The sequence below is a fragment of the Eretmochelys imbricata genome, chromosome 22 (genome assembly GCF_965152235.1).
Source record: "Eretmochelys imbricata isolate rEreImb1 chromosome 22, rEreImb1.hap1, whole genome shotgun sequence".
Taxonomy (NCBI): Eukaryota; Metazoa; Chordata; order Testudines; family Cheloniidae; genus Eretmochelys; species Eretmochelys imbricata.
The window spans coordinates 12,291,802-12,306,903 of NC_135593.1; the positions used below are offsets into that span (position 1 = coordinate 12,291,802).

Here is a 15,102-nt window from a genome sequence, read left to right on the forward strand (position 1 = left end):
GATTTGCAGTGGGTTCCTTTTCAACGGGGTGGGGAGTGGGGTTATCATGACTTCATCAGTGCTGAGGTCACTGCCTCCCTCTTCTTTTTCTGCTGTTCCTACTTGAGCTCATGTTTTCTCGCTGGGTTGTTTCCCCTGCCGTGACCACTAGGGAGAAAGCTGCGTGACCCCACGTGTTCTAAAATTATTAAACTGTGGGTTGACAGGTGCTAGATGCTATGACTCTGTGCCCACTTGGACTCAGATGTCATAGGGGTTGCATCCCACTTATGTGCTGTGCGAAAAGGAACATAGCAGGAGAGGGAGACAATGATAAAAAGAAATATAGAGTCCTGGGAGGCATGGGTGCTGGACCAATGTGTATAGTGGGGGTGCTGAGAGCCACTGAACCAAACTATAAACACTGTATATGATGGAAACCACTTAAAGACAGGGGGTGCACTTGTGGAGAAAGGATGGTCTGGAGATTAGGCCTCAGGAGAGCTGGTTTCAATTCCCTATTCTACCCCAGGCTCCCTGTGTGATGTTGGGATTTAGGTCCAGATTTTTAACTCTATGTAGGTACCTGAAGGGGCAGATGGGTGCCTAGTTGGATCTTCAAAAGCTCTCAGATTCAAAGATTTTCAAAATGGTGAGCTTCTGAAAATCCCAGCAGGCACCTTTCTGAATCATCAGGGCCTAAATAGCTTCAAAAAATCTGCCCCTTAGTGTGTCTGAGCCTCGGGTCCCTGTGTGTCCAATGCAGATAAGAGCACTGCCCTGCCTCACAGGGCCATGGTGAGGCTAGATATATTAGAGACTATGAGGTGTTCAGATGACTACGGTGGTGAGGGCCAAATGCTCTAGAGCAGGGGAGGGCAAACTACAGCCCGCGGGCTGAATCTGGCCCCTCAGGGCTTTCAATCCGGCCCACAGGATTGCCAGCCCCATGGTGCAGCGAGGCTAAGGCAGGGTCCCTGTCTGCCCTGGCCCCAGGCTGCTCCCAGAAGCACCTGGCACCACGTCCCTACAGCCCCTGGGGGAGGGAGGGGCAGAGGGCTGCATGTGCTGCCCTCGCCTGCAGACACTGCCCCCTGCAGCTCCCATTGGCCGGGAACAGGGAACCGCAGCCAATGGGAGCTTGGGAGGTGGTACCCGCAGGTGGGGGCAGTGCGCGGCGGAGCTGCCTGCCCCACCCCACCCCCAGGAGCCACTGCAGGACAAGCTGGCCACTTCCGGTAACGGCGGGGGCCAGGGCAGGCAGGGAGCCTGCCTTAGCCTCGCTACGCACCACTGCCACCCCAGAGCCACTTGAGGTAAGCAGTGCTGGGCTGGAGCCCACACCCCGAACCCCTCCTGCCCCCCGCACCCCAACCCCCTGCCCTGAGCCCCCTAACCCTCTGTTGCACCACTCCTGCACCCCACCCCCCTGCTCTGAGCCCCTTCCTGCACCCCATACCCCATCCCGCCCTCCAAACCCCTGCCCCAGCCCTACGTTCATGGCCCTGCATTCAGTTTCCCCACCCAGATGTGGCCCTCGGGCCAAAAAGTTTGCCCACCCCTGCCCTAGATAATGAGCACTGTTGAACAGTGGTAGCATAATGTTAATACATGGCCCCCAAAGTGCTGCTTGGAGGTCTGATGTACCTGTTAAGTCTCAGATGTAGCAGGGTGGCCCAAGGAAAACTTTGAGGAGCCAGAGCCTAATCCTGCATGTTGCTCCACATCTCTTGGGTGCTTTGGAAGCTGAGGTGCATTCAGGCCCCAGGTCAGCTACTCCTGTGGAAGGGGCTGTGTGTGAATACCCCATGAGGTTTGTTTTTATTGTTGGTGAACTCAACCAACAAGCTATGTCTGTTATCCTGGGAGATACAAGCCCAAGTAAATATGTCTCTGGGTGGATTTTTCAGTTGAGAAGGGCATTGTTAACGAGGCAGCCAGTTGGATTAGAATAGACTGCACACATTCGTAGGGAACACATTTGGATGCCCAGGATGAACCAATTAATCATAAATACATTATGCATTTTTCTGCTTAAACGTCTCAACCAGTTAATTAACATTATGGCCTAGCATTCCATTTTCTGGTAAAGCAGCTTCTTTAATGAATGCAATTGATCAACAAAGGGTGTAACTGGATGTGGGTGATAAAATTAACATTGGGGGGGAAAAAAATCACAGAAGGAAGGAGATGCAGCCTGTGAAGTAAGGGATCTCTTCAGTTTAGAACTGGTGCTTCCAATCCTGCACAACCAAATCTTCTCCTGAAGTCACTGTGGGCACAAAGGGGATCCAAATCCCACTGAAACCGATGGAAGCTGGACTGGGCCCCAAATCATGAAGCCCTCTGCACTGATGCAAAACTCTCACAAAGGTGAGATTGACCTCTGTGCAGTGGGCCATCAAAACTGAATTTAAATAAGCCTTGTGCCCTTTCTCTGTACAGGGGTGAATTTCACCCCGACAGAACCAAGTGAGAATTTTCAACAAGCAATTAATTCCCCTTCCTCCCTGAAGTAAGCACATAACGGTCATACAAATTGTTTTATCAGTGAGTGGCAAGGCAAACAAAGGAAGTAAGGTCAAGACGAGATCACAAAAGGCATTCAGATGAGGCATGAGGGATTGAAAATTTTATTACAATCTAAAGCAAAGCAAGCCCTTATCATTCAAGGTTCTCTCAGTCCTTTGAAAACAAACTGGGTGTGTGTGCTTATTTATCAAGGCTGATCACTGTTATCACTGATATGTTTTTTTACTCTTCCTTTTATTATAAATGTAAGAGGCTCATGAACATTTTTGCCTTAGAAAAAGGGGTTGCCAACCTGAAAAGACAGAGAAACCTTGATCTAAATTATTCATGCAGGGTGAAGTTGACCTATGGCAGAGGAATAGCAAATCCCACCAAAGCCCTCTGCTCTCTCCACAGGGATATACTTCACCCATATGCTTTACCTGAATACTCGCTTTCAGATTCACTCCTTGCCGGTTGGCATACGTCTGTATTTGAGAGGAAAACTGTAAATAGGCAGGAATTACTCTGGGTGCATTTCATCTTTATTAAATCATCTGTGAGCCGTTTGGTTTAACTTTTGAGAAATCCGTTTAATGTAACAAGCAAATTAAAATGGCACGGTTGTTTCAACAGTTGTTAGCACTTGAAATAGAAGATTAAAAAAATAAAATAAAACAAATACGGATGTCACAAGTAATTACAGCAATTCTTTTTTTTGGCAAGACCATTTTTTTTAAATGTCAAACGTTTTTCTCAAATAAATACAATCTGATCACACTGAAAACATAGTAAACATAACAATACAACAGCTTTAAAATGAAAAAAAAAAAGCATCCATTGATGACATCAAGTTTTTAGAACTGTCCACAGAGAGAAACTTCAGAAAGTACTTTCTTAGTGGCAACAAAACAAGTTAATAAAAAGGATCTGGTCATATATTTTCCATTCTCTTACATTTATATTTCATAAATATTCAATCAGTAAATGTGTTTAGGTATTTGAGGCAGCAGTGACAACTAAGTGGCATATTAGAGTGTATGCAGTCAATTGCATTTACAGTTTGATTATTCACTTTAAATGTGCCTGCTCTTCGCATCATTTCATATGTATTTAAGAATCAAATGATTTCCTCTACATTTAGGCTCAATTTTGTTACCACTAGACTTTCCATTATAATTAGTAATTTTCCTCCTGACTTTCAATATGTTTTAAATATTGAAGTACTGCAAATCAATTTTCAGTCCTGTATTTAAACGTGAAAATTATTTGGCAACTGCCTGACTCAAATATCCTACATCTCTCTTGTTAAAATGAATGTTAACTGAAGCAGATGTTAAGTTTTCCCCATACCCCACACGTGAGTTATTGAGATTTTCTTCCCATCCTCTTCGTCTACAAGACTGCAATTTAAATGCAAATTCTGGGTGCTACCAAAGTTCACAGTAGTGTGTATAGAGTTTGCCACTGCTCTACAGGATGCTGAAATGAACTGCAGTTCATCTATGTTTACGTTCATTATTTAGTGTAAATTCAAAAGAGCAATTCATCACTGTTTTTAAATGATATACTCATGTAGTAATGCAGGTAGGTCTCATAGCAAACGCCTCAATTCACTGCACAAAGGATTTTCTTTCACAATAAAACAGACCTGAACTAATCTGACTTCACCTTCATTTGGTCCCCAATTCAGGGGCGCTTCCCTGTTCAGGAATGTTCTTAAGTACCTGCTTAATGTCCATTGAAGTCAACAGGATTTAAACACACGCTTAAATGTTTTCCTGAATCAGGGCCAAAGAGCCAATCCCGATATGTGTAAAGTGTCCTCAACTTCCACTGAACTCAATGGCAATTGAGAGGACACAGCACTTAGCAGGTTCAGGTCTTGTGTCACCTGATCCCAAGCCCTGAAGACATTAGAAGTCCAGTGGCTTCAGTAAGCTTGGATCAGGCCTTAGCTCCTAACATTTCTATGCAATTGAAATGAAAAATATCATTATAATATGCTAACAGCTAGTTTAGTGGAAAGGCTGTTAATAATAATGCGATGCACAACTATATCCCCAAACCTTCTTTAAAAATAGATGCACGCAGTACACAGAGTGACGCAGATTTCCATATCTGAGTCCTTCTGGTATTAAAACCTGTAGAAGCCAGGTCTGTTGATAAAAAGGATTTACTCGGATAATACCACTCTGGAATCATTTCTCCACTCCCCCCCCCCTTTTTTTTTTGGTTTGGTTTGGTTTTTGTTGTTGTTGTTTTTGTTTTGCAAAGTGGTAATTATTTTTTTCTTCACAAAGAGCCATTTTTAAACAACTCACTCTTTGCTTATAATAGATTTATCACTTTAATAATAATAATAATCATTAATAATGATCATGAAGAAACTAACTCCACAGGGAAAAGGAAAAAAAATGCTTTCTAGCCACCAGTTGGCCATTTATTCTAGATTTGCTCAGATTCCATGTAATGGAAAACATCACATTCTAGAAATAATGGGCCATACCTTCCCCTGATGTAAATGGACATAGTTCCATTGATTTTAATGGACTTAAATCCATTTACACTGGATGAGGACCTGGCCCAATACGTACTTGTAGAATTTAAGCAATCGACTGTAGCTACCAGTGCATTGATAGTGAGGGAAACTCATGAAAATGTGGCACCTGATGTCTGCATCAACACATCCAATTATTCCCATGCACAATGGACAAAGTGGTACATTGCTGAAATCACTGGGAACTGTGCACATCCTGTCTGCCAGAGACTAAAGTGTTCTAGGCAAGGTTTAATATACTTCAGTGGGCTCTGTATAGGGCAAGGGGCATTCTTGCATGTGTGAGCTTGCAGTAGGGTGATCAGATAGCAAGTGTGACAAATCGGGACACTTTTTTTTCTGGGGGTGGGGAGGCAGTATAGTTGCATATATAAGACAAAGCTAATATAGGGACATCTGGTCACCTTAGTTTGCAGGATAAGGGTCTATGATTGTTGCAACCCAACCTGTTCCACTTAAGGGAGGGAGTATAGGCAAAACATTCAGGTCAAGGCAAAGATATACTGGACTCAAGGCCCAAGAAATCAGGGAGGCATCCATTGAGCCCTACTGAAACACTTGATTGAATTAAATAGAAAATGGAAAAATGATATAAAAATAGTCTACCTTTTTTTCTCCTCTTGTGGCTGCTGGGTATCACCCCTAATCTACTGCTGTGATACTCCCAAGCCATATGTCTCTAATTCTCATGTTATTTCTGACCAGGCCCAACCTAGGAATTTCTCCGGAACAATTTGTTCTCGCAAGATTTCCAGCCTTGTTCCTTAGCTGCGGGGCTGCACGAGAATCTAAGAACCACTGTTATTCCATATGGATCCAGACTGAACTGATGAGGCCTGATACCACTGCAATGAAGTCAAGGGAAGGAATTTTATTCATTGCAGCTGTATCAGGCCGATGTTCCCCCGGGACAAGACACTGAAGATACGTTAAATACACATTAGTGAGCAGCAAAGTAGCAAAATATAAGCAGTGATGCTTTTTTTTAATGTTCTAATTAAAAACATTTAAAAAATACCTAGGGTTTTCCCAGTATGATGCATTTAAATAATGTAAGATACATTTTTAACAAAGAACCTTATCAGCACCAGTTTCCTTAATGCAAAACCCTCATTAGACAGCGAAATACTGGAAGAAAACAAGATTTTTTTTCTGAGATTCCTGACACCTGAAACTCAAATGTGAGATCAGATAACAATTGCCAAAATACTTTCCCAAACATCTAAAAATATACTTTTATAAGAAGAGAATGTTTTAACCATTTTTCCCTTCTCAAACAGAACATTTTTTTTTTTAAATACTAACTCTATGCAAAGATCAATTACTACAATATTCAACAGTCTATGCATACAGGTTTTGTTCCATACCTATTACGTGCTACTGTCAAAACAAATTCCTGAAACGCTGCTTAACAATGGTCAAATCTGGATAGCTTTTCACCATATTGCATATGTTACCCAACCTCTTGCAAGCCTGCAGCACAAAACAGTAAGTTATCAATGGAATTTAAATATACAGTGAAACCCAAATTATTTTTGGTTTGATTGTCTGTTTATTCATTTAATTAAATAAACTACTTTGCGAGTTTGTGGTAAGTAAGCATGGAGGAAAACAAGCAATAAACACTCTTCAGAATGTCTGTACACAGATAAAAATAGTTTAAATTATAATTAAAATAAAAAAAGTGACAGCAATATAACTGCACAGATACTGAGGCAGTTTCTTTCTGTCATCACATAAGTTATCTCCCTGACTTTTCAGTATACATCCCTGGTATAATAATGCATTTATTGATGTTCTACTATGTATTACATATACTGTAAATGTACAAATAATAGACTATAGTTATGGTCATATTGCACAAGTTGAGTTGTTTATTGACTTAAATTCTGTACAGAATCTGCTGTATATTCCTTGGCAAGGTCCACATCATATACTAGTTAAAATTGTTCTAGACCAAGCTGAGCTTAAAACCCTTAAGATTTTCTCTTGCTGTTGCCACATGGGCAAAATTCCCATTGAAGCTGGTGGGCCTTTTAACTGCATCACATATGAAAGATTAGGCTCTCTTATTTTAGGTCACTGTGATGTACTGAATGAGTCGCCAAATCCCAAACCCACTGAAGTCAATGGGAATTCTGCTATTGACAGGCCTAGCATTTAACAAGATTATTCCACCCTCCCCCCAAAACAAAACAAAACAAAACAAAATCCTGGACATTTATATGGATAACAAGAATATTCTGAATTATGGCCAGGAAAACAACTCTATTCAGGACAGTGCTTAACTCCCATTTACTTCAATATAAGTATGTGCTTTAGTGTTTTCCTGAACTGGGGCCTAAAATAGTAAATATTTTAACAAAATAGCTTTGGAACCCTCATGCTTCAGGGCATAAGTCAACCTCATACTATTGTGGGTCAGGAAGGAAGTTTCCTGGAGGCAGGTTATCCTATAACTGCCCATTGCAGGCTTTCTTGCATCTTTTCCTCAAGCAGCTGACACTGGCCACTGTCAAAGAGAGGATGCTGGACTAAAAGGACCATTGGGTCGGATCTACTATGGCAGTTCCTCATGACTTTAATGGGATTGAGATTTTAGCTCAATATGAAACAAATCACCTCATAAGTAACAGCTTCTTGGGTTCAGTGTGTTGCTTTTTTCATCACAGTGTATCCTTTCTCAGCTCTGCTTTCTATGTGTTACAAACGGCACTTAAAATGTAAAGAAAACAAAGGTGAAAAACAAAAAGAAACAAAATCCCCCACAAAAACGACAACCCCCCCACCTTAAATCTGAATTATTAGCATATCCTTTTGACTTCATCATTATCCTTGATGAAGGCTGATTACTGTAGAACATCACTAGGGCTGTGAGAAATATTCACAAAGGGGTGAAATTCACCTCTGTATAGAGAAATCAGGAGAAGGCCCATGCCTCATATAAAACCCTGTTGTGAGGTCTTAAACAGGATTTGAGTGATGCATAGGATTTTATCCTGGTCCTCTGCATAGTGGTGAATTTCAGCCAAGAAAATCAGAAAACCTTCACATTTGGAGTACTCTTTTCATTTCCATTTAGCAAAATTGCTCCAGTTCTTCACTGAAAAATGATCCTATTTTTCATGTGAGAACTTTACCTCTGACAGCTTTGACGTTCAAAATTGTGTTCTGATGCAGATCAGCGTCATGTGCTTCTGTCTATTTTAAGCATCTGCAACCTACCCACCTGTGTAATATGTAGGCATTTAATATGGTAATGAAAAGGAATAGTTTGATGCTGGTCTATAATTGGAATAGAGAACTCCCTTCCTCCTGGAGATGAGACAGGTTATCTTATGGAACACACTGAGTGTAGCTATTTTGGGGGAACACGAAACTGCTATTTAGCAAAATTTGGGAGTAATGGGGAAGGTGCCAACATAGCCCAGAACAAAATTGCAAATGTTTGTTCTGCAAAATTTTGCAAATGAAAAAGACTCAAAATTCACAATTTTCACAGTCCTAGTTGTCACTAACATGGTGCAGAAGGTGGTGTTGTCTGAGTTCAGTTCAAGATGAAAAATATATCCAGGCTATGTAGCCTTAGATAACAGAGACATTTCCTGCAGTGCAGAAGCCTGGACATATAGTTATATTCTTCCATCAATTAAGCCCTTTCTTATATTCGCCTAGTTTTACATATGAGAACTTTTTGCACAAATGCGACTCTATAGGTGATATGCTAGAATGTTTTTGTGAACGAGTCACCTAAAATGTTATGAATATTTTTTCCACTGTCATTAAACACAAGAAATAAGAGACATTCTCCAATGCTTAGAAAGGCCATTTTTTGTTTGTTTGTAAGTTTAGCTTTGCCTATTCTTGTAGTAAGGTCTCTCGCCAGTTAAAGCCTCCAGTTGGTCCGTGTGTGAGAGGGAGGATGGGGGGGTCTGTTAGTTGCCAAATGCCTGTCTCTCCCAATTCTTCACAGGAACAGAACCCCAAGTATGGAATCTGTCAGGAAATATTAAAATACAGAAAAGCAATGAGAAGGAATAGATCTGGAGCAAGGGTGAAGTTTTCAAAAGAGCCAAGTCAATGGGACTTGTGTTCCTAACTATTTGGGCCCTTTTGAACATTCCACCTCAAATTCAGAAGATACTTTTAATCTGAGACACAGCAGGATTCAGGAGTAACACTCAGACTCGAGCTGGATGAATTTTTTCAGACTTAATAGTTTATTTTCTGTAAAATGCAGTGTTGGATTGACCTAAAAATGCATGGATTTGGGTAAAATGCAACAAATAGTTTTGGTCCACCCCTCCAAAAGAGGAGGAAAAGTTTTTTGAAAAATTCATCAACACGTTGCCTTTTTGTTTCGAAAGAATGTTTCATTTTGAAAGTTAGGTAAATGCATTTTTTAAAAAAACAAAAAAGGGTAAAAAAAATTCTCAAAACGAATACAAAAAGATATTTTGTTTCAGGCTGAACTAAATACTTTGTTCGATGCGAAAAGAAATAAAAATAAAAATTTTCGGTTTTTCATTTTGGCAAGAAAAACTGAAAATTTTTCATTTCAAGTTGATCTGAACCACCAGGTTGAAAAATCAGTTATTTGTATATCTCTAATGCAGACGTGCTTTTTAAAGCACTTCACTGTGAATATAAAATATTTGAGGGCCAGACTCCAACTTTACAGTCTCCACTAAATAACGTACAGCACCTAGCTATGTGTGTGTTTATGTACAGGTCTTGTGGGCTGGCTTAACAGTATAAAGGGTCAGTACAGCTATGGGAGAGTGACCTGGATTCGATTCTGGCTCACTTATCAACACAGGGGTCAGCTTGTGTAATAAAACGTTGTGATATGAGAAAAAGAAAGAGTGCAGATGGATTTCCAGCTGCCTGGTTGCGTTTGCAGGCTTGGCACACAGACAACACTATCTCCTGACATGAAGCCAAGGAAAAGGAATAACTCTGGATGCCCACAATGACATTTTTCAAATCACTTTCCTAACTATAACAAGGTGCATAAGAAGGGGGACCATAAGGAGCCATCACCCCAAAAGCATAAAAGTGCAGTTGAGACATGCAGCCCCTTTGTATGCTCACTCCCCTTTTATCTGTTGCGAAACGGACTGGTAAGATAAGCCTCTTAAACCAATCTTCTCTACTCACATGATTTCTGAAGCCTGCATAGCTCAAACAATGGACTGAATTATCAGACACTAGGAACAAAGTCTCCTCTGGCTTGTAAGGAGATTTAATTTTTTTTATCTGAAGAGCTTTACCCATTGGTAATTACCTTTCTGACCATCTGTACAAAGTCCTTGGAATTCTGAGGTGAGAGGCCCTGGAGTTGACAAGTACAGGCCTCGAGAGATGATGCATGAGCCACTATCAAAATGTTATTTCCTGCAACAAAATGAATAAACACTGATTGTTTGGGATTCAGGGAAAAAAAGCTCGATGTGACAACTGTCCAAGGCAAAACCTATCAGTTTGAGGTTCTTAAAGAATGGGTTTAATTGTATACAGAACAACACAGTTGATATATGTGGGAAACTATTGTTTATGAATAATACTTCTAGCACTTTTTAATCTTCAAAGTGCTTATGGCTAGAACTGATTGAAAATTCTTTGTCCCCGCTTGTTGTTTTTTGGGCAACCAATAGCTTTGTGAAGAATACAAGAATTTTGGTGAAAAGATTTTGCCTGCTTTGAAATTTTTGATTTTTCAAATGATACAAAATATTTGTTTCGATTTGTTTTGTGGAAAAAAAAAATCTCAGCAAAAGTTTTTTTTTTTTTTTTTCCCAATTAAAATAAAATGTTTCATTTCATTTGAAAGTTCTCATGGAAAATACCTATACTTTTCAGTCAGCCCTACTTCTGGACAACATTTTCAAATCCAGGTTGCTTAAAGTTTATTTAATCACCTAAATAAAATTGCCCTGATTAACAGCGGTGCTAACACCCTCATTGATTTCAGTGTGAGCATCTCTGAAAATCAAGCCACTTTCATTCACATGGATAGGGATGGTTTTGGGAGCTAAGCTTAGGCACCCAAGTTTGAATATAATGGCCTATATTCCTAATTCAAACTGGAAATAAGGCACAGGGTTTTTTGTAAGTGAGGATAATTAACCATTGGAACAGTTTACTAATGGATATGGTTGATTCTCTGTGACTTGAAGCCTTTAAGGCCTGGTCTACACTAGGTCGGCATAACTTAGGGTATGTCTACACTTGCAGAGTTTTTGCACTGTAAATTTCACTGGTGGTAGGGAACTGCTGAAAATAAAGCGCTGGTTTGTGTACTCACTTAATTCCTCAGGTGTCAGAGAGGGTTTACATTAGCAGCACTTCCATCCTGGATGAGAGCAGCGCTCTAGGTTAGCTATCCCACAGTGCAGCTCTCTCCAGTTTGATGATGGGTCTTGCGGGAAGGTGGGGAAGGGGGTGATCATGGGGCATCCTGGGTCCCTGCACAGCCTCCTCTCCCCAAACACTGATCAGCTCCAGTAGCTCAGCATTGCTCCAAGCGGGGGATCGTTTTGGAGCAGGCATTGTCACCTGACTAGATAAGTGAGCAATTGCCAAGAAAATAGGAAGGGGAGTTTCAGAGTTCCCAGGGCTTTACAGGGGGAGGAGTGGATGTCTGTTTACCTGGCATCAGAGCAGCAGAGCTGCTGGCTAGAGTGGTCACCTGGGCATTGTGGGATAGCCTCCAGAGGCTAAAAGCTGTGTAAACAGGAACAACGTGTCTTCACTTGCACATCACCGCAAAAGCATCACCGGTAAGAGCTGTACGCCTCTCGTGGAGGTGGTTTTCTTTTTGCGATGAAACTTCTGAGTTTCAAGGCAAAAAGTCATTTGGCAAGTGTAGACGCTCTCATGGTTTTTGCGCAAAAAAGGGACTTTTCCTGCTTTAAATGGCAAGTGTAGACATGCCCTAAGTCTTGTGAAAAATCAACCCCCCTGAGCGGTATAGTTAAACCAATCTAAGTCTCCATGTAGCCAGCGCTAGGTGAATGGAAGAATTCTTCCGTTGACCTAGCTACTGCATCTTGGGGAGGTGGATAACCTATGCTGATGGAGAATCCCTCCCGTTGGAATAGGTAGTGTGTACACTGAAGAGCTAGAGTGGCACAGCTGTGCTGATGGAGCATTTTAAGTGTAGACAAACCCTCAGCTACAACTGGCTGGCTTTCTAAAAGATATGTACCAGTTTAATCACAAGTTATTAGACTTGATGCGGGAATCGGTGAGTGAAATTCTCTGGTTTGTGTTATGCAGGAGGTCAGATGAGATGATCACAATCATGATCCCATCCGGCTTTAAAATCTACAAATCTGAATATAATCTGGGGCTCAAATCTGCAAATCCTTATACTGAGCATAGTGCTTGCTACACTGAGTAATACCATTATTTTAACAGTACTGCATTTGACTGAAAGCACTTCTAGGATCAGACCTTTAGCGTTAAAAGTGGGGTTTTATTGTTTTTTCCCCCCCTAAATTCAAATTTGGCCATGTCAATGCTGACCATTGGTTTTTCAGTTCTTAAGTGTTAGCCAGAGTGTATTTTATTTTAGAATGATTTTTTTTAACTCAACATACGACTAGTTGTAAAATTCTCAAAGAAATTCATGAGAACGACTGAAAAATGTTGGAAAGAGCAGAAATTGTTTTGGGTTCACCTATCGTAACAGGAATTCTATTCGGTAGCAGAGCTGGTAGAAACATTTTCATGCTGGTTTTTTTCCTCACAAAATTCCAGATTTTCAAAAATGCTCAACCAGCTCTATTTGATAGAATAACTTCACTGAATCAAACATGTTGAAAGAAAACAATGCTATAGTAATCCAAGAATCATACCCAATTCTTTCCATCTTCTAAAAGTACTTTATAAACATTAGCTCATTATGCCTCAGATATCCATGTGAGACGTATTACCCTCATAACGCAAGAACTAGGGGTCACCAAATGAAATTAATAGGCAGCAGGTTTAAAATAAACAAAGGAAGTATTTTTTCACACAACGCACAGTCAACCTGTGGAACTCCTTGCCAGAGGATGTTGTGAAGGCCAAGACTATAACAGGGTTCAAAAAAGAACTTGATACGTTCATGGAGGATAGGTCCATCAATTGCTATTAGCCGGGATGGGCAGGTGTCCCTAGCCTCTGTTTGCCAGAATCTGGGAATGGGCAACAGGAGATGGATCACTTGATGATTACTTGTTCTATTCATTCCCTCTGAAGCACATGGCATTGGCCACTGTCAGAAGACAGGATAGTGGGCTAGATGGATCTTTGGTCTGACCCAGTATGGCTGTTCTTATTTAACAGATAGAGAAACAGGCAGAGAGGTTAAGGCCAAGATTTTCAAACATGACTAGTGATTCTGAGTGTCTCAGTTTGTGAGTGTCCAACTTGAGGTATCTTAAAGGATCTTGATTTTCAGAAAGCCTTCAATACATACCCTCTGAAAATCAGGTCCCTTTAAGGAGACTCAAGTTGGGCATGCATAAATTGTCAGTCTCTTTAGAGGCCAATGTTTTCACTCTGGGTTCTTCTACCTGCTTTTTGGGGCAAATTATTTCTGAAAAACCTTGGGAAAGGATCAGTCAAAAAAAAACAAACAAAAAAACAAATAAATCAGCTGGGGTTCTAGAAATATCCCATCCCAATGCTATTAATGTTCAGTTTCTATGCACCATAATTGATTTCAACATTTTATTTGAAAAAAAATTCTGGTTTTGTTCAGATGCAAAACAAGCCACTGCAGTAGTGATGACCAGCCTAAGACATCCATACTAGGACATGCAAAGACTCTCCTTCTGGCCGTGGTGGTGGAGATGGGAGGGAGGAAATGGCCTGGAGTGGAGTTGTTTCATGGCCAGAGAAGATAGGGGAAACCTGCACAGCTTGCATAGGTTGTAGGGCCCCTAAAACAATAGGGTCTCAAGTGACCACTGGTTCTGGGTATGGACAAACCTGGTAATAACAGACAATAGAATATTTTACCTAGAAGTGGGCCTGAACTACACAGTTTCACCCAGGTCTTGAATCCCCAATGTCTGTGGGCTGAGAGGATGCAGACATGGGGTTTTGACAGAGACAGTGACTAGCCAGTGTCGTTCGGTTCCAGAGTGCCTATCTGTGGTTTTTGATCACTATTGAGGCATTAGATCCCTTTGTACCAAGGTGCAGAACCGCTTACCTTTGCCTTTGCATTCACTTATGATTTCTTTCGTTACTTGATAGCTTCTACTTATGTATGTGTCGTAAGACTCTGAAACCACTAACTTGCTGACTGGTATATGAGGTCTATGGGCAGAAAAACAAACACAGTAAGTTTTGAGGCGGAGAGATTTTAAATGCAAGTTACTTAGACCCTGTACACACTGACTGAAAACATGCGTGCGAATGCCCATGTGTTAAACAAGAAATCCCTGTTGTTTCTCTAATTCTTCTAAATAACTCAAACCCCTAGACCTCGTCATTTGTGTAAGGAGCATTTCCATAGGTTATCAGTGGGTTTTGAACCCTGGCCTTTAAGCACCCAAGTACAGACCTCCATCTCTTGAGCTAAAGGAGTAATTCCATTAGCTGGCAGCAGTAGTAAACTGTTTCCCTCTATGTACACCAGTCACTAGAGATGGAAAGCAGCATACTTATACAAGCATGTTACACTTGCAGTCATGTGTAATAGTAATAATAACAACACTTTGCACTTCAATAGGTCCTTTGATCAGAGAATCTCAAAGCAATTAATTAAATTCCCCAGCACCCACGTGAAGTTTGTGAGTGATATTGCCCCTGTTTTAGAGGTGGGTAAAATGAAACAGAGACTGTGTCTTTACTGAGTTATTTCTTCAAATTTCCCACCAGTATGGCTCTGCCAGTGGTAGCAATGGAGGGAACTCTAGTATAGATGAGGCGCTGGTGTTATTAATCACGGTGTTGTTTAGACCTGCTCAGAGCAGGACCAGATGAAGTGGTGGTAAAAACACCAGGGGCTGCTGCTGCCTGAGAAATGTATGGCACTGCACTTGTGGGAAATG

The 15,102-nt window shown here is 41.0% G+C and overlaps 1 protein-coding gene across 1 annotated transcript in view; it reads right to left on the reverse strand.

Annotated features, from left to right (window-relative positions):
* Positions 1 to 4,741: 4,741 nt before the first annotated feature.
* The window catches only part of UBASH3B (ubiquitin associated and SH3 domain containing B), a 104,664-nt gene continuing 94,303 nt past the window's right edge, over positions 4,742 to 15,102 (reverse strand). The window contains exons 12-14 of the mRNA XM_077839933.1: positions 14,259 to 14,365; positions 10,338 to 10,447; positions 4,742 to 9,046 (exon numbers count right to left, since the gene is read on the reverse strand). Of these exons, the coding sequence (XP_077696059.1) occupies positions 8,909 to 9,046; positions 10,338 to 10,447; positions 14,259 to 14,365 (355 nt within the window). The 3' untranslated portion in view covers positions 4,742 to 8,908. The remainder of the gene's footprint in view (positions 9,047 to 10,337; positions 10,448 to 14,258; positions 14,366 to 15,102) is intronic.